This window comes from Acinonyx jubatus, chromosome D2 (assembly GCF_027475565.1).
Source record: "Acinonyx jubatus isolate Ajub_Pintada_27869175 chromosome D2, VMU_Ajub_asm_v1.0, whole genome shotgun sequence".
NCBI lineage: Eukaryota > Metazoa > Chordata > Mammalia > Carnivora > Felidae > Acinonyx > Acinonyx jubatus.
In genome coordinates this window covers 85,269,882-85,295,228 of record NC_069393.1, presented here as the reverse complement: position 1 = coordinate 85,295,228, position 25,347 = coordinate 85,269,882, and the positions used below count along the sequence as shown (strand labels likewise).

Genomic DNA, 25,347 nt, shown 5'->3' with positions numbered 1-25,347 from the left:
GGCGAGGCCACTGGCCTCCTCCACCTGGGCGTGCGGCGGCTGAGCTCTGCCTCCTGGGTCCCGCAGAGTGCCAGATGATGGTCCTGCTGGACCTGACGAGGTCCTACGCGAGCATGCAGCGGCACACGGAGCACTCGGACAGCAAGAGGTGCCTGATGTCCCCCCCGCCCCTGCCCCGTGCCAGCAGCCCCGCCTCCACATCCCTGACTGGGGGGCTCGTGGTGGGGGCCGGGGGGCGTGGGGGGGGAGACAGAGCCCCACGAGGGAGCCAGGACTCCGCAGTCTGCCCCGACCCCTTCCCTGGAAGAGTCTGGCGGGGGCGTTGTGGAGGCGGGAGGGCAGCCCCAACGCAGACCCCGAGGACAGAGGGCAGCAGCTGGGAGGGTGCCCTGGCTTCAGGGCTCCCCACAGGGCCGGGGGGGCCACCGAGGTGGCGCAGCAGGGCCCCCGCCTCACGACGGATGCCGCGACTCCTGGCTCCACTGCCATGCTGGGAGTGGTCCGGAAGGATCTGGCAGCACTCTGGATGCTTCTTGTTAGATGACGTTTAATCTGCCGAGGCGGGCGGGGTGGGGGGTGGGAATGCGTTCTCGATTCTTCCAAGAACTCGGAGAGCTGTCCATCGAAGGACACGTACGCCACTTGGTGCTATTCGGGCTGTGCACTGGGGACGGTTCAGGTGGTCACACTGGATCGTGGTCCCCGCAGTGTGGCCCAGCTGTCCCTGGAGAGGCCCGTCGAGACTGCCGTCCTTCTGAGTCTGGTGGGGGTCAGGAGCATCCTGGCAAACCAGTGGCCGACCTTCCTGCAGGACAACGCGCTGCGGGCCAGCGTCCTGTGGGAAAGTGAGTGGGCGCGGCCGTCCCCTCCCCGGGAGCCTGCCGGCAGGGTCCCTGGCCAGCCTGAGGATGTTTCTTTCCTAGATCTGTTGACAGCTGGCAGGCCCATCGGGAGGGCCGCCCACCTCCTTCGGCAGACGGGAGCTGGGGACACGAACAACCATGGTAACAGCAGCTGTTCCACATCCCCGCTCATCCTCTGCCATGCAGGGCCACCTCCCGGCCTGTGTCCCCGCCCCTCGTCTCTGCCAGTGTCCCTGCAGCCCCACAGCCCCGTGTCCCTGCCCGCAGCCCCGCAGCCCCGCAGGCTAGGGCGTCTGCCTCCTGTCTCTGCACAGGCTGACAGCAGCCTCAGGGACGCCTGGCGTCCTAAATCCTTAAGGGAGGCACCCTGGCTGTTAGAACTGCCCGTCTGTCTTTAGAACCGTCCAAGTCACATAAGTTCTGAAAGCCCAGGTGTGCTCCCTGGGAGCAGGGGCCCCGGGACTTTGTTCTTCAGAGCAGACAGACACCCTTTCACACCTTCACGTAAGGTGCTGGGGCTGAAAATAAACACGACACCAGCCATAGCTCGAGCAGCGCGTTAAAGGAACAGTCTGCCGTAACTAGGAGAGGTTTATCCCAGGGTGACTTACCACGAAGTCTTCAGACAAACAGCACAAGGGGTTACGTGGTCCCCGGTGCCCAGAACGCAGTGCCAAACGATAAGCGCGGCTTCAGTGGATGGAGGAGGGAGGGAGGGCCTGGCGTCAGCAGGTGCATGAAGGTCGATGGCGTCTAGAAAGAGCCGGTGGCGGAGGAGCCGCTGACTTGCGCTGGGGGCAGCAGGAGAGGAAGCCGTGGCTCCTGCGTGCTCCGTGGTCCCGCGTTGATGCGCATTGAAAGGAAGGGACAGCACCGTGATTGTCATGCACGCCCTGCCCCCAGTTAGTGGTGGCGGCCAGCTGGTGGCAGGAGGAGGCCCCGAGCTGCTGGAAGTTTCTGGACGCCTCACACTCAGATTGGGGAGGTGGTGCGGAGGGGACGTGGGGTGGGGACACTCGGTGTCCCGGGTATGGGCGTGCGGCAGGGCCCGTGTTCAGGACTACGTCTGGAGGCAGGGTCGGGAGCACCCCCGCCCCCCGCGTGCGTGAGCCTCTCTCGGGCCCCGGGCGTCCTGCCCCCAGTGAGCTGTGCCGTCCTCAGATGAGTCTCCGTGGACCTCCAAGGACCAGCTGCTGTCCTTCCAGCCACAGCTGCACGGCTCCGAGCGGCTGCCCGTCGCCCTCAACTCGGTCCTGTATGGGCTGCCACACTTGGCCATTGGGTGACTCCCCGAGGACATGGACCTCGATGGCCCCTGTGAGGACCCACCGCCCACCCCTCCCCACCCCACCCGTAGGCGCCCCTCCTCCAGCGGCCTTGTCCCCGAGTCCCAGTTCTGCGCAGGGTCACGCCAGGGCCTCCTGGTCCGGCTGCCTCTGGGGCTGCCTCCGTTTCCCACCCCCCCCTCCTCCCCGCCGCATGCACCGGACCCTCGTGGAGGGGAGGGGATGCCTCTGGGGGCTCCGCAGGGTGGGTGGGGCGAGGGGTGCATCGGGGCTGGCCCCTCAGCTGCCCGACCCCCAGATCCCTCCCCTGCCCCAGGGGTTCCCAATAGTCCCGTGGTGGGGGGGGGGCCGCCTGGACGCGGGGCTAGGGGCTGGGACAAGGGGTGGCCTCCGCCTCCCACGGGTCCTCAGCAGCAGGTGGGCCCTTTGGAAGACAGCCTCCCTGGGGTGAGGCTCACGGTCCCCGGAGGCCCACCCTGGCTGCCACGCCCTGGCTCCTGGAAGTTTATGTGCTTTAGTAAAAACGACTAAATCACTGTGGTGTGGCATCTGTGGTGTGGTTTCTGTGACCCCGGGTACGCAGCTTGGCTCGAGTCCCTGGAGGGGGCGCTCGGTCTGGCACCATGCTGTGGCGGGGTCCAGCCAATATTTGCTGAGTGAATGCATGAACGAATGAAGTCAAGCCCGGAGGAGGCCAGCAGGAGGTGCCCGTGGACGTGCCCTTGAGGCCGGGCCCCCAGGAGGCACCCGGAGGCTCCGTGTGGGGCAACCACATGTGCGCTGGAGTTCCCCAGTGTGGGACACACAGCCACGTCACCTCCCCCAAAGCTGGACTTCCAGCCCCCCCCCCCCACCCCCGTGGGCAGCACCACACGCAAGGACGGCCCCGGGAGAAGCCACTGTCCCAGGGTTGGACACCCGGACAGAGTTGACGGTGGCAGGAAGACCGGTGCCGTCCTGGCCGACGGGGAGCTTCGCGTGTCCCAGGGGTCTCCCAGGCTGCGGCCAAGGGGTAAGGGAGAGCCAGCTCCATGTGTCTCTGGGGTGAAGCCAACCCCAGTAAAGGGTCCGTGGGCGGGGCGGAGGGGGAGGGTCAAATCTCCCCAGGCACTGCGTCCTGGCCAGCAGCCCCTCGGACATCTGCCAAGGCCAGGCCACAGAGTGTCTTTGTCCCCAGGAGCCCGGCAGCAAGGCCCGGGCACGCTGGCCCTGGGGGCCACTGAGAACGCCCTCTCCAGGCCTCTGAGCACTGGCTCTGGGGCCACCTGGGAGCCAGAGGCAGCCACCCAAAGGCCAGAGGATGCCAGGTCTCAGGCCAAGTGACCACTGGTCACCATCTGGGCCGAGGCTCGGGAGCTAAGCAGACAGACACGGTACAATGCTCGAGGGTTTGTCCCCTGGCGCACGCGAGGCAGGCAGGTGGTTGTACGTCCTCCCGACCCCGAGTCCTGGACGCTGGTGGCAAACCTTTGCCCGCAGCAGCACGGCCTCCCTGCTCTGGGCCAGGGGGGGTCAGCACCAGGACCTCCTGGGTTGGGGCCTAGGACAGGCCAAGTACCGAGGCGAAAAGCACGGAAGACGGCCACCGCGAGGTATCCCAGTGCACCGACCAAGGCTGCTGAACTAAACAGTAGTGACCACAGCAAATGCTAGGGAAGGTGTGGGGGGACGGGCGGGCAGGTGGGACGGTGCAGCCCCTCAGGGCGACCGTTTCCCGGGAACTCTGCACACGGTCCGCGCGAGAGCGCGTCCCAGAGACAAGAGACGCCGTGCACACACCCGCGCCTGCCTGCTGACAGCGGCTTTGCTCCATTAGAGCAAACGCTCGAGACCGCCCGAGTGTGCCTCGCCTGTGAAGGTTAGACCGGCTCTGGGCATTTATCCGTGGAGCTCAAATGAGGAGGGAACCACTGACCCCTGCAGGGACTTCAGAAGCACCACGCGGAGTGCAGGAGCCCCTACCAGCGAGGTCAGACACCAGAAGGTGCCATTTACGCAACGCTCTCAAGGTGACAAAACCGCAGAGCGGAAGGACAGACTGGTGCTGCCGGGGGGGGGGGGGGGGGGGGGAGACAGGCACACCAGTGCCTGGGAGGAGCAGGAGGGCGTCCGGGAGCGGCCAGAGATCTGTGCGCCAGAAACCACCGCACAGAGCTGCACACACAGGAGCTCCGGCCCCTGCCGACCCGGCCAAAGGGAGCGCAGTCGGAGGCCCGTGCGCGGTGCTGCGCCTGCGGGTCTGGTCTCCGGCTTCAGCAGCAACCCCTGGGGAAGCAGTGGGAAAGGTGCCATCGACACTATGTTCGCAACTGCCTGCGCATCATCATTCAGCATAAAAAGTCGAAAAACAACTCATCTTTGATAACATCGAGAGGTGGTGATTCCCCTCTTTTTGTTTAATTTTTTTTCCTTTTCTCCAACACATACACATACTTCTTCCAGTTAACAAAAGAAGCTAACTAATGATCGGGGAATAAATTCAAATCAGGGCAGCCTTGGATATATGAGCTTCCTTCTAGAAAGATGTTGGCACGCACCCAAACAACAAGAATAAAAGCCTCTGGAAATATTTCATCCGTGCAGGACCACATTTTTTTCCTTCTGGTGTGTCTGCTCCCGTGAGCGAGATGGAACGTGAGCGCCGGTCCGGGCATCGGAGGCTGTGAAATAACTTTCTGAATTATGCCCCAGCAACATAACAAATCACATTATCAATTAGCTTCTGTAACACAAGTGGCATTCCGTAATATATTCAAGCATGAAAAAATTGCAAAGGTGGAATTTCTGTAACCCTAAAAACTATAAGGAGAGAAAGGATCACTTGGAATTTATTGGTGATAAAAGACAGAACGTAATTGGAACCGGACAGCCCTCCCAGGAAGTGGGACAAGATGTGCACATTCAGAATGTCTCGAGGGCCCTGAGGCTCCAGGAGACCGCTGTGCCCACGCCCCGGCCCTGCCTTCCCTGCACGGGGTGACCCTCACGGGGCAGGGGGTGGGGGGCGGCCAGAGGGGAGTCTGACCTTGAGCCGGTTGCTCTCGTCTCGAGCCCCGTCTTCTCCTCTGGGAAGCGCAGCTCCAGGGCTTGGACCTCAGACCCGCGTGTCGCCCCCCCCCCCTCCCCACCCCGGGCCGGCCGCGACGGGGCCCCTCACTTGCAACACCTTGCAAACTCCGACGTGTTCTCTGCTTGTCAGTCGCCTTTTTACAAGTTCCATTTATTAATTTATGTCTTGAAAATGGTGATTTCCATGTTTTCAAAACAAGGACTTTTTTTAAACAATATGTTCTACTGTAGGGAATTTGTACTCACAGCCCACACACGACGTTCTGACGGACCGCTGGATGTCTCTCCAGCCCGCTCCCGGCGTGCGGTCAGCCCGTCTCCTGTGTTCTCCCTCAGCACCACGCAGGACCCCCCATTTCAAGTTGTGGAAATCAGAATTCTCATTAAAGCATCTCCGCCCTCCAATAGGCCGCTTGCCAACGCGGGAGACCCAGCACAGCCGGACAGGGGGGCCTCTGGGCACAGAGGGGGGTCCCCGCAGATGGGCCAGGGCAGTGTGGGGCTCCCACCTCACCGCGGACGTGGGCCCGGGGCCCGGGTCAGCCGGGGTCGGCACCTCGCTTTGGCCAGGACACCCGCGGGGCTCGCATCTGTGTCACCCGTAAAGTGGGCCCCGCGGCCCCAGGACCTGTGTCAACCTCATCCCCACGGAACAGCATCACCCAGGCACAGCCGAGGTCCATCCTCTGTGATGTGGCCGCCACAGGCCCCACTTGTCTCAGCGCCCAACCGCCTCCCCGGCCTCCGGCCATCCTGGCTGGTGGTCTGGGCTCCTGGGTCCCTCCCTGCGGCTGCCAGCCAGTCCTCCTGGGATGGGAAGTCTGTGGTCCCAGCGGGCACCCGTCTGCCAGGGCCTCGGGCACCGGGCCGGCCCTCCTCCGCAAGCAGGAAATTCACAGTCACGGCCGAAGCGGGCCCCCCAGGTGGATGTGGACGAAGAAATTAGGCGGGTTAATAAAGCTAAGACGTTCGCAGACCCTTGTGCGTCAATGTCTATTAAGCTCCCTCATCCAGCACCGGTCTCCAATAGTTTAATTTCTGTATTAAATAATTAAAACTCTATTTTCAATTGCTGTGAACAATTGTTTTCCTTAATGATCTTCCCAGAGGAGCCAGTAATTTTGTATCTTGTAAAAATGATTAACTGGCATCATTATCCCATATCTCTGAAATATAACTGAGCAGCTTCAGGGAAGGCCATTTGTATTCAATTAACGCTCCCTTGCATTAAGACGGACAATATTACTTCACGCCACGGGCAACCCTGCTGTCCCCTCGTTTTATTATGACGATGATGGAGATAGAAACAACCAGTTTAATTATCCCATTTCCAACAGAAATCAATTTTCAACGTGTCCTCACCCTCACACAGAGGAAGAGGCCACAGTGCCATTCCGGGGAAGGGCAGGCCTGCGTGGGTCCACCCACCCTGCCGCCCGCGCCTGGCTCTGGGCCCGGCCGCGTGCACGGGCACGGGTCCCCGCGAGGCTGCAGGCCTGGACCTCGGGGGGCCTGCAGACCCTGCGAGGACCTGCTCCCGCCTCCCTGAGCGTCGCCCCTCCTCGTCACCCCTTGTCCCGCCCCCCCCACCCCCCGGCACCCGGGCCCCCAGCCTTGGTTTCCTGCCCCATGCTGCTGACACTGGTGCCCGCCGTGAAGGCGGATTTATTGCCCCGCACGGCTGCCATCGTCAGGGTGATTCAAGGGACGCGCCCTGCCTCGCCGCTCAATCACTCCACGCTGTTGGCCAGTATAATCTAATTGTTTGACATTTTTATCACAATTCATTGAGACCAGAAGGAGATGACTAGATTAATACCCCCGTGCGCTTGGCTAATGGCCGGGATGAAGCCGATGGGCCAAATTACAGGGGACATTTTCTTATTACAGAGTTTAATTCTTTGTGACAAGAGGCGGGAGACGGTGTTCAGACGGAGGCGGCTGCCCTCAGCCCGGTGGCCTGAGATCCGGGGTCCCCCAGGCCGTCCCCCTTGCCTGGGCCGGGAACACGGGAGGCGATGGGGACGCCCAGCCCTGGGCGATAGGGGACCAAGGGCCATCGGCTGAGCCAGAGGCTCCCCGGGGAGCCTCCAGTTTGAGATGAGGGTCCGTGGGGGAGGCCGGCTGAGGTCGGGGAGCGGCTCCTGGCTTGCAAGTGGGATTTTCTCCACCCAGGAGGCAATGTGTCCCGCGCCCGGTTGGATTTCCTGTTCATGATTTGTCCCTCTACTGGGCCCATCGGCTTCCCTTTCTGCTATTAGCTCCTAGTTCTTTCCCATACGGACACTAATCTTTTCTGTCGCAGACACCGAAACATCCTTCCCAGCTGTCCATTCGCCGTGGGGTCTGTCTTACCGTGATGGGTTTTGTCCTGCAAACATTTTACACAGTTTTCTGGCATCACGTGTGACTTTCGTCTGTCATCATGGTCAAAACGCCAGGTTCTGGATCCAAACCGCATGGAGTCAGACCCACCTCTCCAAACGGCAGGTCTGGGGGGGCCAGGTGAGCACGGAACTGGCTCACGGGGGGCCGGGAGGAGCAGGGGGCTCAGGGATGGTGCCCGCGGGCTCAGGGGCCACCAAGCGGCCAGCAGATGCTGCAGGACTGCCAGGTGAGGGGGGCTCGGGCCAGGTGGGTGGGAGGGGCAGCGGATCCCACGCCGACTGGCCTGGGCCCTGCACGCTCCTGGCTGCAGGACACAGAGCCAGCCACCTGCCATTCTCCCTGGCCCGGACTCCAGGGTAGCAGGTGCAATAGCCCAGGGGCTCTGGGTCCCTGGCACCTTCCTTCCTCTTGACCCAGGAGCAGAGGTTCGAGGCTGGCTTGCTGAAAAACCACAGGGTTAGGGGCTGGAAGCCCAAACAGAAAGAGGCACATATGAGCTGGGGAGGGGAGGAGGCCCGGGGGAGGCAGAAGAGGGTTTGACCTTCCCCCCACCCCCACCCCAAAGTGGTCAGGCCCAGGGCATCGTTCACGGGGCTGCCCCTGGGGCTGAGACTCCCACTCGGAGCCCCAGCTGGAGAGCCCGATGCCACCCTGGGTCCACTCCGTCTTGGGGGGAGACGGGGCTGTGGACCCCAGCCTCTGGGTCCATTCCATGCGGCAGGGAGGGCTGATCCCTCCTCAAGGTCTCCAGGATGACCGAGATGTGACCCAGCCTGGGCAGTGCAGCCTGGGCGGCCCTGGGGCCCAGGTAAGCCTGGAGGCTTCTGGGAGCCCCACCTGAGCACCCCCTCCCGCCCTCCCCCACGTATTCCCAGGCCACTTGCCCCAAATGCCCAGGGAGGCTGGTGCCTGCAAGCGTCCGAAAAGGGCAGGCCTGAGGATCGTGAGCCTGCAGCCCCGACTCTGAGGACTGAGCCGCGTGCGGGGACAGAGTCCTTTCACCCTCACCCCTTCCCTACTGCCCCCAAATGGCCCCTCGAGGGGCCCCAGGAGCCCCACTCAAACCCATGTTTACAGCAACAGCCCTTCAGTAAGTATACACACAAAACGTGGGCCTCACAGGCCCAGGTACAGATCCAGCCCACCCAGGCAAGGGCACTGATGTGTCCCGCTCTCGGGCCTTGGGCTGGGGCCTTCTCCCCGTAATGGTGCTCGGACTCCCCCTCTCCTGCGTGCACCGCACAGCCCTCAGCCCTGGAGGGTTCAACAGCTCTGGCCGCCACCTGTCCATCTGTGCCCTGGGACAGTGAATCAGGGTGACTGTGTTGGCACTGTGTACCTGGCCGTGGATGAGTATTTTAAACCCAAATTATTCAACAGGTATAATCTAAGGAGTCATGTTGAGCAAGACACCATGTGACATTCCCCGTAAGCGCACACACGGAGACTGCGCACTGTGGTTTAAAGTAGGTCTTGTCTTTTTTGCTTGAAGCCTGGCACCCGAGGCCGTTACTCCAGATCACAGGGACACTGTCTTCTGAGGTGCAGATTTAGCCAGAAAAAGACGTCACAGAGCCAACACGTTCACAGCACAAGGAATAGCGTTTGGTTTCTTTTTTAACTTCTTCAAATTACTCCTGTGGGTATGTAAGTGGTTAACAGATCAATATTCTTTCTAAAAGGCAATTGGAAAAAGATCTCACACCAATAAAATTTTAATAGACCTTATAGTCTGTTTAATTTCCCCCAGAGGCAGACAAGGTGTATCAGGCAGTTTGGTCTGGGAGTATATTTATCACACGGGACCTGCCATCGGCTCTCGTGGAAGCCGGGGGACCGGACGAGAAGGTCAGGGGTGGCTGGGGCGGCCGGGTCTCATCAGGACACGCTCCGAGGTAACCTCGCGTCCCTCATGGGAGAATCCCCGAGAGGCCCTGAGCGATTTGAGGATTTCCCTGAACTCCCAGGATGCACTCTGTGCTGCCCCCACTCTTGCGAGAACGGTGGGAACCCCCGTCTTCGTTCTTCTTAAAAAATTCCCAAGAGGCGTAATCTGGAGTAATTCTGTCCCCCTGAGCCCTGCCGGCGACCTCTGCCCGCTCGGGGTTCGACTGTTCCGCATCCCTGCGTTTCCCTTGGGAAAGGCATGAGCCAGACAGGAAGAGGCCTGCTCTGGGTTCTGTCCCCATCGGCCGCCACCCGTCAGAAACCCAGTGGCTGTCACCTGCCACCCTGCAGAAGTCATTCGGGGTCAGGCTGCACAGTTAAACCCCGGGGTCCCGAGCCACTGCCCCAGCGTGGACACGGCTGCGTGGTCAGAACGAGCAGCAGAACTGGAACCTGCCGGCTGAGGCTCATGGGGCCTGGGCTGGGTGGCGGTGGGGGTGGTGGCTCCCCGTGACTCCCAGGCAGCCCTGCAGGGCACCTCCAGAGACCCGTCCGGGCCAGACGCAGACGCGACCGCGGAGATGCACAGGGCGGTCCCGGGCAGGACGGCCATCCTCTCAGAGCAGCTCAGCCGGGAGACGTCCCAGGCTTTGTCATGTGGGGACCAGGTCTCGCTCAGGTGACGCGCCGCTGGCCGTGCTCAGGTGACGCGGCGGTTTCCACGTGGATTTGGTTTAGCCTCTGATGCCCCAGGTGACGCGCACGGTTTTGGAGGCAGGACCCCCGCCACTGCTCGGTCACAGGTGGCCTGAGCGTGGGGCGTGGGGACGTGACTCCCGCCCGGGACAGGTCAGCAGCCTGAGCGGGGCTGGCCCCGGGTCTGGCAGGTGCCCGATTCTGCCCGTGCGCGAGCTGAACAGGACAGTGCCCGGCGCCCCCTAAGTGCTGCCTCCTCCAGCCTGTTGGCTCAGAAACCCAATGGCACCAAACTCGGTGTTCGCACATCCAACTGCCTTAAACACACTCCAGCAAGGGGTACGGTTAGCCGCTGAGGGTTCGCCTGCGCCCCACACCCCGCACCCCGCACCCGACACCCCAAAAACCACACCCGACACCCCACACCCCGCAAGCCACACCCAACATCTGCTAGTTGACAGGACTGGGCCTGGGCTGCAGGAGCCCTGGGGGGGCATCCCCTCTCCTGCCTCCCCCTCCCCCTTCCCCTCTCCCTGCCTCCCCTGCCCTCCTCCCCTCTCCTCCCTCCCCCTCCCCCTCTCCCTGCCTCCCCCTGCTCCCTTCCCCTCTGATGCGTCCCCTTCCCCCTCTCCCTGCATCTCCGGCCCTCCTCCCCTCTCCCCCCTCCCTGCCTCCCCCTGCCCCCTCCCCTCTCTCTGCCTCCCCCTGCCCCCCTCCCCTCTCCCTGCCTCCCCCCGCCCCCTTCCCTCTCTCTGCCTCCCCCTGCCTCCCCCCTGCCCCCCTCCCCTCTGGTGGGACCTCACTCAGCACTGTGTGTCCATGGGCACAACCCCGCCCAGAAATAAGTGTGTGCTTTCCCTGATCAGCCCTGACCAGCCCTGGAGGGGCCTCGGGACACACGTCCTGGGAGTGGCCAGGGTGGATCTTGGGCCCTGTGCTCAGCAAACCCAGAAACTAATGGAAACTGCAGCCAAGAGTGAAACCAAACACCGCAGAGAAGCGGCAGCCGTGTGGCCCAGCGGGTTCCTTCTTCCCGTGTTAGGAGCCAAGTTAGAGGGTCTGTCCTGCCACGTCGCCGACTTACTCAGAGGACCGAGGTGTCACGGGCACCCGGCTCGGGTCAGAACCACCTGGGTGACCTCTCCCCTCCGCCAGCTCCCAGGGCGGGGCCCGACCCGCCAAGGCCTCTGCGTGTTCGTGACTTCACGACCGCCCCAGACTCTTCTCCGGGATTCTTCTCTGCCCTGGCTCACGCGGGGGACCTGCCCCGCACACACAGGCCAGGTCGTTCGGAACTTGCCTGACCCCAGAGAAGCTGGTCGCTGAGGGCTAGCGGCACCCCCAGCGCCTCGGTCAGCCCAGACACGACGGCCGCCTGGCCTACACTCGTACCCGGTGCGATTTCGGGGGATTTTACAGCGAAAGCGGCACATGCTCCTGGGAAAAGAAGCCAAAACACACCGGGGAATACGAGAAGGAAGAGGGGCACCGGACCCCCTTCCCTCCCCAGAGGAGGGTTTGGGGCCCATGGGTCCTTCCAGGTTTCTTCTCTGGAAAGAGCATGTTCACATGTTCCACGATGAAATGGCATTAATTTATGAAACAAGATTCGCCTTTTTCAGGTCGGCTTCACGCCAGGTAGGCTCTCACGGCAGGGTCTTCCCCTCGTTATGCTGCTGGGGACACCTTCTTCGTCACACACACCCACGCGCTGTGGGCGGGAGCAGTGTGCCAGCTCTGGTGACGCCGCTGGTGTCTTGTGCCCGTCCCCACGTGGGGCCGAATGGGAGCTCACGAGCACAATCGGGTTGCCTTCTGCCTCTTCACGCGCTTCTGTCCCTGCCAAGGATTGCGGTGCGTGTGCGCCTTCGGAACGGCCAGCAGCCCCCACCACCAAGCGCGGCTCTGTCTCAGGCAGAGCCCTACAGATGCGACCGTCCAGCTCGCGATTCCTACTGCCTGTCTGCGTGTCACACGCGAATCACATGTTTGTCAGGGACACGCCCGCCCCCTTCACCTGGACCTCCCGGGGCTTCACGGGGAGACGGCTCCTGGCCCCCACCCTCCACGCCCGGAAGCGAGACTACAGGTAGAGGGATGACGGAGGGTAAGAAGCAGGGGACACGGGAGAAAGGGGGCAAAACACATTCACTCGGATGCCCCCAGGCCGCCTGTGGCCTCCAGATGGGCCCTCCCTTGAGCGGACGTGAAATCTGGATCCAGGAACCTGTCACTCAGGGAGCACGGCTTGGGGCACTCAGGCAGGCGTACAGAGGTCCCCCACCCCCCGCCCTGCCCCCACCAGCCTGCCCTGAGGCTGAAGCAGCCGCCCAGCCCTATGTTCACCGCCTTGGCCTTTCCATCCGCGTTCTGTTTGTCTTACTTTGGGGCCTTAAGCACCTTCAAGGACCATCACCGGGTGGCAGCACCCGCTCCTGGACTTGCCCGGCCCAGCTGTGGAGGGCAGCCTCCGGGTCACCCCCCACCCCCATGGACGCCTGGCTTTCTGCCTTCTGGCCCAGGCGGCGGTGAGGCAGTTGGCTTCCGTGGGTTGGTCCAAACTTCCTCTGGTGGACATGCTCTCTCCGCCCTGGCTTCGGAATCCTGGGCAGCTGGACAGGTCACCAGACCCCCACCCACTCGTCCGTCAGGGGCTCCTGGTCCTCTACGGTGCAGGAAATGCCAGGGTACCGGGCACTGCCCGTGTTTTGTCCCCTTTCCTGGGTCTGTGAAGTCTTTCCTTGGGAGCAGCAGAGACCAACCCCCTAAAATTCCTACCTTCCCGGAGGTTCAGCTCCATGTTACCTTCTCAGGGAGCCTCCAGGATTTCCCCGGGCCCCTACTTGTCCCCAGCATCCTGGGTGAGCTGCCCCGGTGTCCTTTCCCATCACACTGTGCCCGCCACTGGAGGGCAGGGACAGGTGTCAGCTGTCTCAAGTGTCCAGGGAAAGCGGCAGTGAGGAAGTCACAAGGACCCTCCAGTGTCACCCAAATGTCGGTCACAACTAGAGGCCTCAGAACATGGATCATCCTCTTCCGTGGGGATTTGGGAAGAGCCCCTTTGTTACTGTCACGCACCAGCCAGCCTTTGTCAGTGGTGCCAGATAACAAACATCTCCCCCCACCAAAGCCCAGTGGCCGATTTCCCCGGCTAGCCTGCCCTGCTCCTTGGGTCTTCTCGCCTGGAGCTGGTCCGAGACATGCCTCTTTGCAGAGGGAGAGAGCCGGAAAACTGGCGGACACATGGGGCTCTGAAATTTCCTGCTCAGGCCAGCAAGTGTCCCCTCCGCACACCTTCCCTTGGGCCATGGCGGTCATGTGGCAGCTGAATAATCAAGAGGCAGGTACGGTCCTCCCCAGAGAAGCAAGGTGAGCCCCGGGGCTCGGGTGGGAGGGCTCTGGGGGGGGGGGGATCTCCTTATATGAATCAGCACGGGGGGGGGGGGACTGGGGCTCACGTGCCAGAGCCGAGCGCTGGGCCCAGCTCACTCCTCTCCCCAGGCCCACTGAGCCCACTGCCCACAGAGGCCAAGCCGGGCAGCAGGCAGCCTTGCGCCTGGAGCACAAGACCCTCATGCATTGCAGGGAGTGTGGGGGGCGCATTGCCTCACATGCAGACCACCCCCCCCCCCACCCAGCATCAGGGGGCCTATTCTCCATGGCCTGGATGTTCCCCACTCACGGGACCCAGGGCAGGGTGCCCAGGCTAGAGCAAACACGGTCTCTTACGTGAGGCGCCAACCGGAGAGGCTTTCCTGAGACAGAGGCCCCTGAGCGCCCCAACCGCGGGGGGAGTGGGGACAGGGCCCTGTGGCTCTTGCCTCACGCCAGCCTCTGGCCGGGGTCCAGGCCCCACCCCCTGGTGCTCAGTGACCCTTAAAATGCAAATCTGCCCTCATAATAGACAGCTCCTTCCTCTGCTGGACTCGGGCCCCTCCTCACCTGGTCCTGGGTGGCCCCTGGCTCCCTCCCAACTTCCTGTCTGCTGGGACGCTGCTGGGATGCAGCAATGCGCTGACGAGGCCTTAGCAGGAGCGCCTCGGTCACCGTGTGAATAACCGGAGCACACAGTTGTCACTTAGCATGTCATCTGCTTCCACCCCAACAACAGGCCTGCGATGGACAAAGACATTCAAGCCAGGGAGCCCAGGCCCCGCACGCAGGGTGGGGCAGAGACAGCCCCACGATGGGGTCAGCCCCCTCCCACGTGGCCAAGACCGCTGGACACACATCGCCAGGATGGGGCACCCGAGGGGCCCGTGGAGGCCACCCATCCCGGGGCTGGTGCTGCCGTGGCACCGCTGGACCCTCACCCGCCGGGAAGCCCCACAGAAGGGGCCGGGGCCAGGCTGGAGTGTAGCCAAGAGCCCTTCCGGAAGCCTCCACCCGGCCGGAGCTGGTCCCGTCCCATCCTGGGAGCGTGGCCACGGCAGCCGAGCAGAGGCCCTAACACAAATCTTTTACGCGGTGCTCAATTAGTGCGTTTGGCACGCGGTCAGACACCCCCAGGAGAGCAGCCCCCAGGGGAGAGCTCATTACCAGCGACTGCTCATCTGGGGCCCGCGCGGCCCTGGGGAAAGAGCGCTGGAGCTGTGATTTACGGCCGCCTCTCTTTGTCCTTTGCTGAAGGAGACAAGATTCTTAGGACCCCAGTAGAGGGCTTCTGAGACACCGTGTGAGGATCGCCCTGAGACTGGCCTCTGTGGTCCTGTGGTGGTGGGTCGGCCCCTGCTGGGGGGCCCCCTTGTGGATTCAGGTAGCTTTGCAGAGTCCCCCTCGCCCAGATCCCGTTTCTACGGGGCACTGGAGGGGGGCGGCACGTCCCAGCGGGGCCCTCCTCAATGGCGGTCCTGCTCCCTGGGCCCGTAGAGGGCGCTGGGGCCTCGGCCGACCCAGCTCGGATATGGCTGCAGGGGACGGTGGCCACAGGTCTCCAGGAGAGCCAGGCGCATCTCAGAAGCAGGACCCCAAACAAAGCGGGGAGGCGGGCCTAAAGGCTCAGGTCTCTTGCGGGGGGGACCACCCCTCCTGGGCTCTGGGCTGAGCTGCCTCTCTGCAGGGGAGCTGTTTATTCAAGCTCTTTGCAGCCACCGGTGGGCTGGTGCCTGTGGGACGTCTCCATGGAGAGCGTGAGTCCCAAGGGAGGGACCCTGGAAGCAGAGGAGGCAGACCAGAGCCCAGAGCGCCTGCACCGGGAGGGGCCATCCTGACTGGAGAGGTCAGGTAGCCACAAGTGAGTCTTGGCGCTCTGGCCAAGGAGGTGGGAGGTGCCAGTCTCTTGAGAGGCTTTCTCCAGAAGCTAACGATAGACACTGGCTGTGCATCAGCAGAGGTCGCGGGCACGCCTGTCTGTGGGCACCTGCAGCAGCCACGAGGGGCCTGTGGACATGTGTCTCCCAAGCAGAGATGACCCACAGTTGTGTGGCCGGGTCAGAAGAAGTCACAGCCTGCACAGAACCCATGTAGAGGGCACCCCCCCCACACACACACGCTTATTCTGGGAGACGGGTGTGTGTGCAAAGGTCCCCAGCGAGACAGCGACTCCAGCAGACCCAGGGCGGCGGGTGGAGCGGATCCGTGCAGGTTCCGGAGAAGGGAAGTGAAGGCTGCAGCCAGGCTGTTAGGGACACGAGGGTGACGCTCTACGGCCATTACATTTACCAAATAAATAACTTTTGAAGGAACAAAGGTGCTGGAGTTAGGGGAGAGGAGCTGGGGTGGCGGGAGGGGCAATGTGGGAGGGGCCTGGTGGGGGGGGGTCCCCACGCTGGGGGAGGAGCTTCGGCACAGGAAGCAGAGGATCTGCGGAGGATGCGAGCATTCATGCGGCTGGGGCCAGGTGCCTACTGAACCCTGGGGGAGCACAGAACCCCTCCCCCACCCCGCCAGGGGCTCTGGGACCCCCCTGCAGGTGGGGCCGGATGCTGGGCCATTCCATTCCATAGTATTTACTCAGCCCCGAGGCACCTGAGCGTGGAGTCTCCGCTGACCTGGGTGCTGACAAGGTGACAGGCTCAGAGATGACCACTCGGCAGGTGCTGCTACCCGGAGGGGGCTTGGTACTCCCTGGGGAGCGGCCCAGGCCTTAGCGTGCAGGCCGCAGAGCAGTCCAAGTGGGGGGGGGAGGGGGGAAGGGGTGGGACGGGGGAGGCCTCCTCTTCCAGCCTCTCCCACCTCAGGGCCTCCTCTGGCAAGGCTCCCGCACGCAGGGTGAGGCCACTAGAGGCTCGGGGAGCTCGGGGGGCTCTGCGTGGGGCCCCAGGGGAGTTTGCTGAGGAGGGTGGGACTTGCTCCTGCCCCTCCTCCTGTGGCAAAGGTCGGCCTCCTCTGAGCGGCCCAACCGCGTGGGTCTGGGCTCCCGCACCTCTTCCCTCGCTCTCTGACCTGGACGCTGCAGGGGTTACATCCGGGCACCTCCGTGGTCTTCTTAGGCTCGCGGACCCCTGGGTTAGCTCAGCAACCCCTGAGTCGGACCCCCGTGAAGCCTCATCGTGCGAGGGTTTGAGGATCATGGGCGCAAAGCAAGGGCCCTTTGCAGGGGTGGCCCCCAGAGTGGCCATGGTCCCGGCGGGCCGCAGCTCAGCGACCACGACGAGCGGAACACAGACGGAGGACCGCTTCGTTGATAACGTCTCCGAGGACTCGATGGCTCCTCAATCCAAGCTCCATTCCTGGGCCCGCCTCCCCTCCCGCCTCCGCCCAAGGAGCCGGCTGCGAGGACCTGACCCCGACCCGCCCTCCGCAGGGGCCCACCCTCCCGACCCGCCTCCGCCAGCGAGCCGGTCCGTCCGGCAGACACTCCCCAAGCCCCCTGTTAATCGTTCGTTACCCACCCGCACCGGCCAGTGCGCGAGGGGTCGTGGAGCGCGCTGCGTTCCTGGGCGCGCCCGGCTCGTAGTAGGTGCCGAATAAATACGATCGAACGCATGAGGGTCTGTGCCAAGTAGCGCGCTCTGCGCTTCCCGACAACGTGTAAGTTCGCCCCGAAAAGCGCTCCTTTGTAGGACGTTTTCTTCAAGACCAGGAGATGGCATTCTCGAACCTCTCGGCTCAGGCGGCGGAGGTCCGCCCGAAGCTGGGAGCCCAGAGGCGCTGCTTCCCCGCAGGCCACCTTCGCCGGAGGAGGGGCTGCGCCAGGGGGCGCCGAACGGGGTGCGGGTGGGAGCCCCGGGGAGGGGGCGGCGGGGGCGCAGGCCAGAGACGGCGGGCGGGGAGGACGCCGAAGTCCACAGGCCTTCACCCGCGGGACCCGGGCACCGGGGGAGGGGTGCCCGAGGCGCGGCCTCCAGGAGGCTGGGGACCGTCCGGGGCGCGGCCTTGGGAACCCCGGAGCGCCGGGTAGACGCGCGGCCCTCGCCCCGCGCTCTGGTCCCGCACCGCGGCCACCGGCTCCCCGGGGAGACGCGCGCGCTGAGGCCAGAGGACACTCCAGCCGCAGCGCAGGGAGGGCCGGGCGACGTGGACAGACCCGGGGTCGCTGGGGCGCAGGACAGCGACTCGGGATCTGCTTCCTCCGCGGTGAAAGACGGCCGGGAGGCTCTCGCCCAAAGCGCGGCGCCGGGAGCTTGGCGGGTCCTCCTGCCTCCGAGCCAGGGCCGCCGCACCGTTCGGAAGGACTGCGCGCCCCTGTGGTTCCGCCGGGCGCGCCCCAGAGGCCCTTCTGGCCGCCACCGCCCACCGTCGGGTCCCGAAGAGCAAAGGGCGTGTCCGGAGGAGGGACGTGACCCCGCCCGCGCAAGGCCCCGCCCACCTGCCCCGCCCAACCGGTCTCCTCCCCCCCCCCCCCCCCCCGGAGTCCCAGCCTGGGCGGCGGTGCCTCGGCCTCTGGGGCCCCATCCTGCGGGCAGAGTGCCCCCGCGGCCAGGCTCTCAGGGCGCACACGCGGCTGTTTGCCCCGGGGACGTGGGGTGTGTGGCAAGCGAGGCCGGGGAGGGTGTCCTGGGGGCCGGGCCCCGCTGGGGCAGGTCACCCGGATCAGGCGAGTGCAGCCCTGGCCCAGAAAGCGGGGAGGCAGGAACCCCCCGTGCTCCCGGGGCTGCGCCGCCCACGGAGCTGAGGGCCCCGCACGTGCCGCAGCCTCTCCTGGGCAGCACGGTGCGCGCGCACGGGACGCAGGGGCGACCCCCAGCCCTCAGGCCCGCGCAGCCCAGCCGGCCAGTGGCTTTCCAGCCGTGATCTGGCGTAGGGACTCGCAGCGCCAAGACCCCGCCGCTAACGGCACAAAACGAAAATGGACCCCCGAAGGTCGCCGTGCGAGCGGACGCTGGGTCCCCGCACAGAGCCGGGAGGGTCGCCTCCACTCGCACCATCCAAACCCTGGCGGCCCGGGGGAAAACGGGAAAGTCGTTGCTAACGGAACCGCACCAGGCCCGAGACAGGCGGTCCGTTCGCCCACGCTGGGGTCACGGCTCCCAGCCGGCAGCGATTAACAGTAGCGGCCGCCACTTACGAATCAGTGTGACGCCGCCCAAGAGACTAGAGGCGACAACGGCCAGCGTCTTACTCAGCGCCTGCTCCTCGCAGGCGCGGAGTCCGCCGCGATCTCACTGAATCCCCCCAGCAGGGCCATGGGCGGTGGGCTCTTCGTAGCAGGGAGGACGGCTTGGGCCCCGCGTGTCCCGTGAAGGCGGCGCTTCTGCCCGCTGCGCCTCGGGAGCGCACACAGGTCAAGGCCCTGACCGTGGCCCACGCGCCCTGGGTTCGGGGCTCTGAGCCGGCCACGTCGCTCTTCTCCACGAGACAGCAGCGGCACGTGGGCTCGTTCGAGGCTGAGGTGGCCTTCCGGGAAACGCGGGGCCGGGAGGCCCGAACCGTCCGCGGGCCCCAACCCTGCAGAGGGCAGTGCCGCGGGCTGGGAGGGGACAGGGAACTGCCCGCCTGGCAGCGCGCGAGGCCGGCCACCTCGCTTGGGGCCCCCGGCGGGTCTCGCCAACCGCGCCAGCAGAGCAGATTCGCGCTGGCCCCTCGGCGCGCGGGCTACGAGGTCCAGCGTCCTCCACCCGTCTGCGTCACAGGGAACGTACCCCCCCCCCCCGCCCCGATTGTTCGCGGTGCTCCCCGAAACCTGAGCCCGGGCCGGCGCTCTGGCCGTGTCCCCACGACGGTGCCAACCGGCTCCCCGCGCCCGCACACCTGGGGGCTCTTCGCCGAACGGGACGCACAGAACGTGCCGAGCGGATCCTCAAATCTGCATTCTTTCGAGCGATAAAATATGTTCTCGTATTTTTTCCCGATTCCCCATTAAAACCTTTGCCTAACTAAACTCCCATCCAACGGGATTTATTTCGTCCCGGGGGAGATAAATCAGGGGGCAAATTTACAGCCGGGGAGGCACCTGCCGCGCTAATGGGCCCTTCATGGAGTGCGCGGCCGGCGGGGGCGCGCAGACGGGCGGGGCGCTGGCCAATGGCCGGGCCGCGGGCGCCCGCAGCCAATCAGCGCGCGCGCCGCTCGGGGGCCCCCGCGGTTATCAGCGCGTCCGGCCCGCGCGGCGCCGCTCCGATCGGCCCCGGAGCCGCCGCCGCCGCCGCCGCCGCCGCCGTCGTCGCCGTCGTCGTCCCGCCGCTGCCCCGCCGACCCCGCGGCCGCCGCGCAGCCCCGCGCCGGAGCCGCCGCCCTCGCGCCTCCCCGGGCCGTCGGCGCCCGCGCTCCGAGCGCCCCGCTGCAGCCGGCGCCCCGGGCCGCGCGCGAACTTCCCGGGCCGGCGGGCGCGGGCGGCGGGCGGCGGCGGCGGCGGCGGCGGGGCCCGGATGGGCGCCCGGGCCGGCGGCGGCGGCGCCCATGGACGCTAACCGCCCGGGCGCGTTCGTGCTGAGCAGCGCGCCCCTGGCCGCGCTGCACAACATGGCCGAGATGAAGACGTCGCTGTTCCCGTACGCGCTGCAGGGCCCGGCCGGCTTCAAGGCGCCCGCGCTGGGCGGCCTGGGCGCGCAGCTGCCGCTCGGCACCCCTCACGGCATCAGCGACATCCTGGGGCGGCCGGTGGGCGCGGCGGGCGGCGGCCTCCTGGGCGGCCTGCCCCGTCTCAACGGGCTCGCGTCGTCGGCCGGCGTCTACTTCGGGCCCGCGGCCGTGGCGCGCGGCTACCCCAAGCCGCTGGCCGAGCTGCCGGGGCGCCCGCCCATCTTCTGGCCCGGCGTGGTGCAGGGCTCGCCCTGGAGGGACCCGCGCCTGGCCGGCCCGGGTAGGTGGCGCGCGCGCGCGCGGGGAGGCGGGGGGCGGGGCGCGGGGCGGCCGGCCGAGCTCACCGCCGCCGCCAACCCGCTTTGCAGCCCAGACCGGCGGGGTCCTGGACAAGGACGGCAAGAAGAAGCACTCGCGGCCGACCTTCTCGGGCCAGCAGATCTTCGCGCTGGAGAAGACCTTCGAGCAGACCAAGTACCTGGCGGGCCCGGAGCGCGCGCGCCTCGCCTACTCCCTGGGCATGACCGAGAGCCAGGTCAAGGTGAGCGGCCGGGAGCGGGGCGGCCTCCCGCGGGCCCCGCTGCGCGGAACGTGGTGGTGGCGGGAGGGGATCCCGGCGCCCGCGTCCGGCGAACGGCGCGCGACCGGCCGCCAGCCCGCGCCGCCCCCCCCCCCCCGCCCCGTCCCCCCCAGCCTCCCGCAGCCCCCCCACCCGGGGGCGCCGCTGCCCCGCGGCCGGGCCGAGGAGCTGCCGCCCAGGGCCCTGCGCGTCCACGCGGGCGGCGGGGGTCTCCCCCGGGGACCGGCCTGACCGCCCCCCACCCCCACCCCCCGCTCCCCGCCGCAGGTGTGGTTCCAGAACCGCCGGACCAAGTGGCGCAAGCGGCACGCGGCGGAGATGGCGTCGGCCAAGAAGAAGCAGGACTCGGACGCCGAGAAGCTGAAGGTGGGCGGCTCAGACGCGGAGGACGACGACGAGTACAACCGGCCCCTGGACCCCAACTCGGACGACGAGAAGATCACGCGGCTGCTCAAGAAGCACAAACCCGCGAACTTGGCGCTGGTCAGCCCGTGCGGCGGCGGCGCGGGGGACGCCTTGTGAGCAAGCAGGGTCGGGGCGGGCCGGCGCCCCTCGCCGCCGCCCGCCCGCGTGTATATATATTTTTACAGAATAAGTTATAAGGCGGCCGCGCGTCCCGGGCGGAATCACTTTGTATAATCAATAAATTATTTAACACGTTCCCGGCGGAGCCGCGGCTCCCGAGGCTGCACCGCGTGTGTCTTCCTTCTCGGGAACTCCGTTCTCCGCACGCCCCCCGCCCCCACTTCCCCGCCCCGCGGGTCCCCCGGCCCAGGCTTCGTCCCCGCGGGGGCCGGGCTGGCGGCGGCGGCGGGGGCGCGGTGCGGCCCCGGCCTCCCCGCCCCGCCGTGTCCCCGCGCCCGGGCGGCGGCAGCTCGCAGCAGCGAGGGGAGCGCGAGGGCCCGGCCCCGCGACCCCTCGGCCGCCCCGGGAGAGCCGGAGGAAGGAGCCGCGACGCCAGCGAGCGCCCAGCGGAGCCGGACGGGGACGCGGACGGAGACGCGGGGCGCGGGCGGCAGGTGCGGCGCCCCTCTGACCCGCGCCGCCACCTGCGCTCGCGAGCGGGCGCGGTCCCCGGGGCTGCGGGGCCGGCTCAGTGGCGGAGGTCTGCGGCAGGTGAGCGCCCCCCTCCCCAGCCCGCGCGCGCGTCCTCCTCCTGGGAAAGCCGGGGGGCGGGCGAGGGGCGAGGCGCGAGGCCTACGCCGCCGCTGGGCCCCGCGGCTCGGGCCGACCGGTCTGGTCTGGTCTGGCACATCCGGGAACGCCTCCGCGGCTAAGCTTTCCGCCCCCGGAGCGCGCACTCGGCGCGCAGCCCACGAACACGTCGGGTTTTAAACTCTGCACCGGGGCCCCTGCAGCCCCCGGCCCGTAGTCTTCAACCGGCAGGAGCTGCTGTTTGATCCAGACTCGGGCGCCGGAGAGCGCTCCAAAGCGACCTCGCACAGGGACAGCGAGGCCCGCGGACGAGGCGGCTTTGGGCCCCGAGGGCAGCGGCCCTGGTAGCGGGGGGCCGGCCCGGCCGGCCCGGCCGGCCGCTATCGGGGCCGGAGCCGGGGCTCCACGTGGTTGCGTCCTACTGCTCATTAACTGTTGACTTTTAAGTTAAAAACTAAATACGAGTGATGACAGTACAACTGTTCTCCCGGAAGGCGTTTTTTAAAACGTGAGACAGAAACGTGAAAGGCTGAAGTTGGTCTCTGCCACAGGGGCCGCACCGTTTTACAAAAGACGTTTCTTTTGAACCGCTGGCTGGTTTTCTCTTTAATGGCGCGGTCTGGAAATCTGCCTCATTTCTGCGAGTGGACTGTTCTCTCAGCTCAGGTTAAGAGCGGAGGAATTTCCAGTTTTCAACTTTCGCGGAACGCAGTGCGTTTTTATAATCTCCTTTTCAAAGGCCGAGGGGTAATTGCCATTAGCTGCCACTGTCCACGGAAGGGGATTCCAGGATCTCCGCGGGCAGGATCGGAAGGAACAGCCCACAAAGGCTCGCCCTCCGCTACTGAGCATTTCAAAGGAGGCGGGAGAGGGAAGGAAGAAACAAAGCGGACGCGGCACTGTTTTCACCAGGATCAACTTTATTGCTTAGGAACCGGGAGCGGTCGTTGCTAAAGGCCTCCGCGGCGACCAACAACTGAAACCCCGTGAGACAGAACGGCGCGGGGCGGGACTGCCGTGTGGCGCGTGGACAGAGCAGAGGGGCCACAGCACTGACGCAGACCCCCGACGCGCGCGGTCAAGGCCAGATTCGGCAAGCGGACACCCGATCACTTGCAAGGGTAGTGATTCACCTGAAGACGAGCATCGGAGGCCTTCACACAGTCCAGGAATTCTGTAGTGTTCTAGAGCAAATCAATAAAACCCACGTTTGTGTTTCATCCACAGGCACTGCAGTGACCTTTAATGCCGTACTTCGTGCTAGGAGAGAACGTTTGCAGCAGGGCCATCACGTGGGTTGGTTGTAGCTGAGCAGCCGAGGGAACTTACGGTTAATGTTTTTTATATACAGCCCATGTTAGAAGCAACTTCTACCTGAAGCAGACTAGATATTGTGGTTTTTCATTCCTCCCATGATATTATCGTTTTACGTAGGATGCTTGGCACCATAGAACAGTAACAAAAGACAGACAAACAGGTTACAAAATTCTTAAAAGGTACACCCGAGCTAGCTACAAACTTCACATTCAGTCCTTAATGTTACACAGAAGAAAAGGCATAGGAGTAAGAATCTGCAAGTGTAGACGTGCTGTGGCCGACGTTCGCGCCCCGCCGGCCGCACTCTCGGATGCGTCCGCGTGATCTACGCAAAACTGAGCTCCTAGACTCCACTTCCACCTGCTGATAGGACACTCTCGAGCATTCGTACTGGAAAGTGTATTTAGCATAAGTTTTGGTAAGGTTTATAAATTATTTTTAAAAAGTATATATTTATATATATTTATATATATAAAAATGGAAAGCAGCTGCAGTGTAATTCAAAAACCACGTAACACGGCAGTTAGAGTAAATAACACGGAAAGGGGGGGCGGGGGGGCCGGAGCACAGCGGCCACGCCACCTGAGGCGGCAAAGGGCCCGCGCCCGCCGCCCACCCCGGGCTCGCCTCCAGCTGGCAGGGGGGTGATGCCCGTGGGCTTTCTACGCCGGAGACGCTCTTCCCACGCTGACAATTGTTAAAAATTGAAACCCTGGAGCCTGAAATACAGACTCCCTCTGCTGTCTGTAGAGTTTTGGCAACAGGACGGTGACTTATTACAAAAACCCACTATTTCTACTAAATGTCACACGAACAGACAAGACAGTGAGGTATGTGAGGCTTTTCCGGAACGGTCCGGAGGCTGAAGCGAAGTGTGGGGCCGGCCGTCTAGAGGGTGGCGCTCGGGCGGGTTTGTCGATGCAGCTGTTAGGAGTACTGATTTCATGGACGCGACTTCCACTTGCTCCTCGCGCTACGGGGAGGTCTCGCGAAGGGCCCTCTGCTGTCGCTGCCATCGCTTCCCTGCCGCGGAATGTGTCATTTGTTAAAGGAACAAACACACCAGGAAAAGCTGAGAAAAGGTGAACTCGAGGGAAGGAGTCATATTTACCACACGTCACTGCACGACACAACACTTGTGCACATGGGCGTGAGGTTTACCTGCCCCGGGCGCGATGCGGAAGGCCAGGAACACGGGCTGCAGCGGAGAAGAGAGGGCGTCAGGACCCCGGCCGCGAGCTGACCCTGACCCCCGACCGCCCCAGCCGCGCCCCCTGGCTTGTGCGCTGGCACCAACGTGAGCCCAGTTGACCCAGAACTGGAGCCGGGCCGGGTGACCGGACACCTGGGGCCACGCGCCTTCGTGTTTTGTCAAGCGGGTATCGCTTCCGGGTGGGGAGAAGCTCACCCACAGACCGCTGGATAAACCCCAACTAGCACGGGGAAGGACCGGTGCCGGGGGTCACGGCCCGGAGGCCTTGCGGACAGGACCGAGCGCCAGTCTCTGATTTGGCTGAAGGTGGGACAGGGCCGGCACCGCCCTCGGTGAGCCTGCGGGGCCCTGGCGTGAGGGCCGTCCGCTTGTACCGAGGTGGCCCCTGCACGCAATTCCTCGTGCCCACAGAGCACTCACACTCCCTACCTACACTGTGGACGCGGCTCGGCACGAGAAGGCCACTACGGTAGTCCAAGTGCACGCTAGAAAAACGACCCTCAGAAATCATCGGCTGTAGACGGTATTTTTGTATAAATAGCACAATTCTGTATTTTGTTCTGCCTTCTTAATCTACCTACCTGCCTGCCTGCCTGCCTGCCTTCTGGTATTTATCACAAGCAAATAAACAGACCAAACGTGGCCTGTGCCGTGGAGGCCGACCGAGGAGAAGCAGCAGCCTGGCCCTGCCCGCCGCCCGCCACCGTCCGCCCCTCGGGCCGCGCCCTGCAGCAAAGGCACATCACCTTGTGGTCTCCCATGCAGACGTTGGGCCCGATGTGGTCGTAGGTGACAACCTTCTCCTCGCTCTCCGACTGGGGAAGCAAACAGAGAGAACCGTGTGGGAGGCAGGAACGGTGGGGCCTCCTTGGGGAGTGCCAGCTACCGCCCACCCCCCTACCCCTAGCTCCCTGCACACAGGTCTCTGGCCGGCCCCTCAGAGGGAGAAGCCGGCCAGCACGCAGAACGTTCTGGAAGCCCTGGGAGCCC

At 64.7% G+C, this 25,347-nt stretch overlaps 4 protein-coding genes across 8 annotated transcripts in view; 2 read left to right on the top strand and 2 right to left on the bottom strand.

Moving 5' to 3' along the window:
- CFAP46 (cilia and flagella associated protein 46) overlaps positions 1 to 2,684 on the top strand; it is a 95,786-nt gene extending 93,102 nt beyond the window's left edge. For 2 of the 3 annotated variants that reach the window (XM_053207020.1, XM_053207018.1), the window contains 3 exons: positions 67 to 148; positions 709 to 845; positions 924 to 2,004. In XM_053207020.1, coding sequence (XP_053062995.1) covers positions 67 to 148; positions 709 to 845; positions 924 to 1,261 — 557 coding nt within the window. In that variant the 3' untranslated portion in view covers positions 1,262 to 2,004. Of the gene's footprint in view, positions 1 to 66; positions 149 to 708; positions 846 to 923; positions 2,005 to 2,024 lie in introns of those variants that run through there. The other variant, XM_053207019.1, reaches the window with a different exon arrangement.
- A 10,937-nt stretch (positions 2,685 to 13,621) lies between these two features.
- LOC128312586 (translation initiation factor IF-2-like) lies at positions 13,622 to 19,547 on the bottom strand. Its single transcript, XM_053207125.1, has 4 exons — positions 19,524 to 19,547; positions 18,869 to 19,018; positions 16,554 to 18,179; positions 13,622 to 14,812 (listed from the first exon to the last, which is right to left on the bottom strand). Exons 1-3 carry the CDS (start codon positions 19,545 to 19,547, stop codon positions 17,004 to 17,006), a joined length of 1,350 nt encoding a protein of 449 aa, XP_053063100.1. The 3' UTR covers positions 13,622 to 14,812; positions 16,554 to 17,003.
- A 384-nt stretch (positions 19,548 to 19,931) lies between these two features.
- Positions 19,932 to 21,333, top strand: NKX6-2 (NK6 homeobox 2). The gene is made up of 3 exons (XM_027063459.2): positions 19,932 to 20,372; positions 20,461 to 20,633; positions 20,940 to 21,333. Exons 1-3 carry the CDS (start codon positions 19,970 to 19,972, stop codon positions 21,192 to 21,194), a joined length of 831 nt encoding a protein of 276 aa, XP_026919260.1. The 5' UTR covers positions 19,932 to 19,969; the 3' UTR covers positions 21,195 to 21,333.
- A 1,394-nt stretch (positions 21,334 to 22,727) lies between these two features.
- The window catches only part of INPP5A (inositol polyphosphate-5-phosphatase A), a 173,316-nt gene continuing 170,696 nt past the window's right edge, over positions 22,728 to 25,347 (bottom strand). Inside the window, exons 14-16 of one of the 3 annotated variants that reach the window (XM_027063454.2) lie at positions 25,104 to 25,172; positions 24,306 to 24,342; positions 22,728 to 24,167 (exon numbers count right to left, since the gene is read on the bottom strand). In XM_027063454.2, coding sequence (XP_026919255.1) covers positions 24,118 to 24,167; positions 24,306 to 24,342; positions 25,104 to 25,172 — 156 coding nt within the window. In that variant the 3' untranslated portion in view covers positions 22,728 to 24,117. Of the gene's footprint in view, positions 24,168 to 24,255; positions 24,343 to 25,098; positions 25,173 to 25,347 lie in introns of those variants that run through there. The other 2 variants (XM_027063455.2, XR_008292274.1) reach the window with 2 other exon arrangements.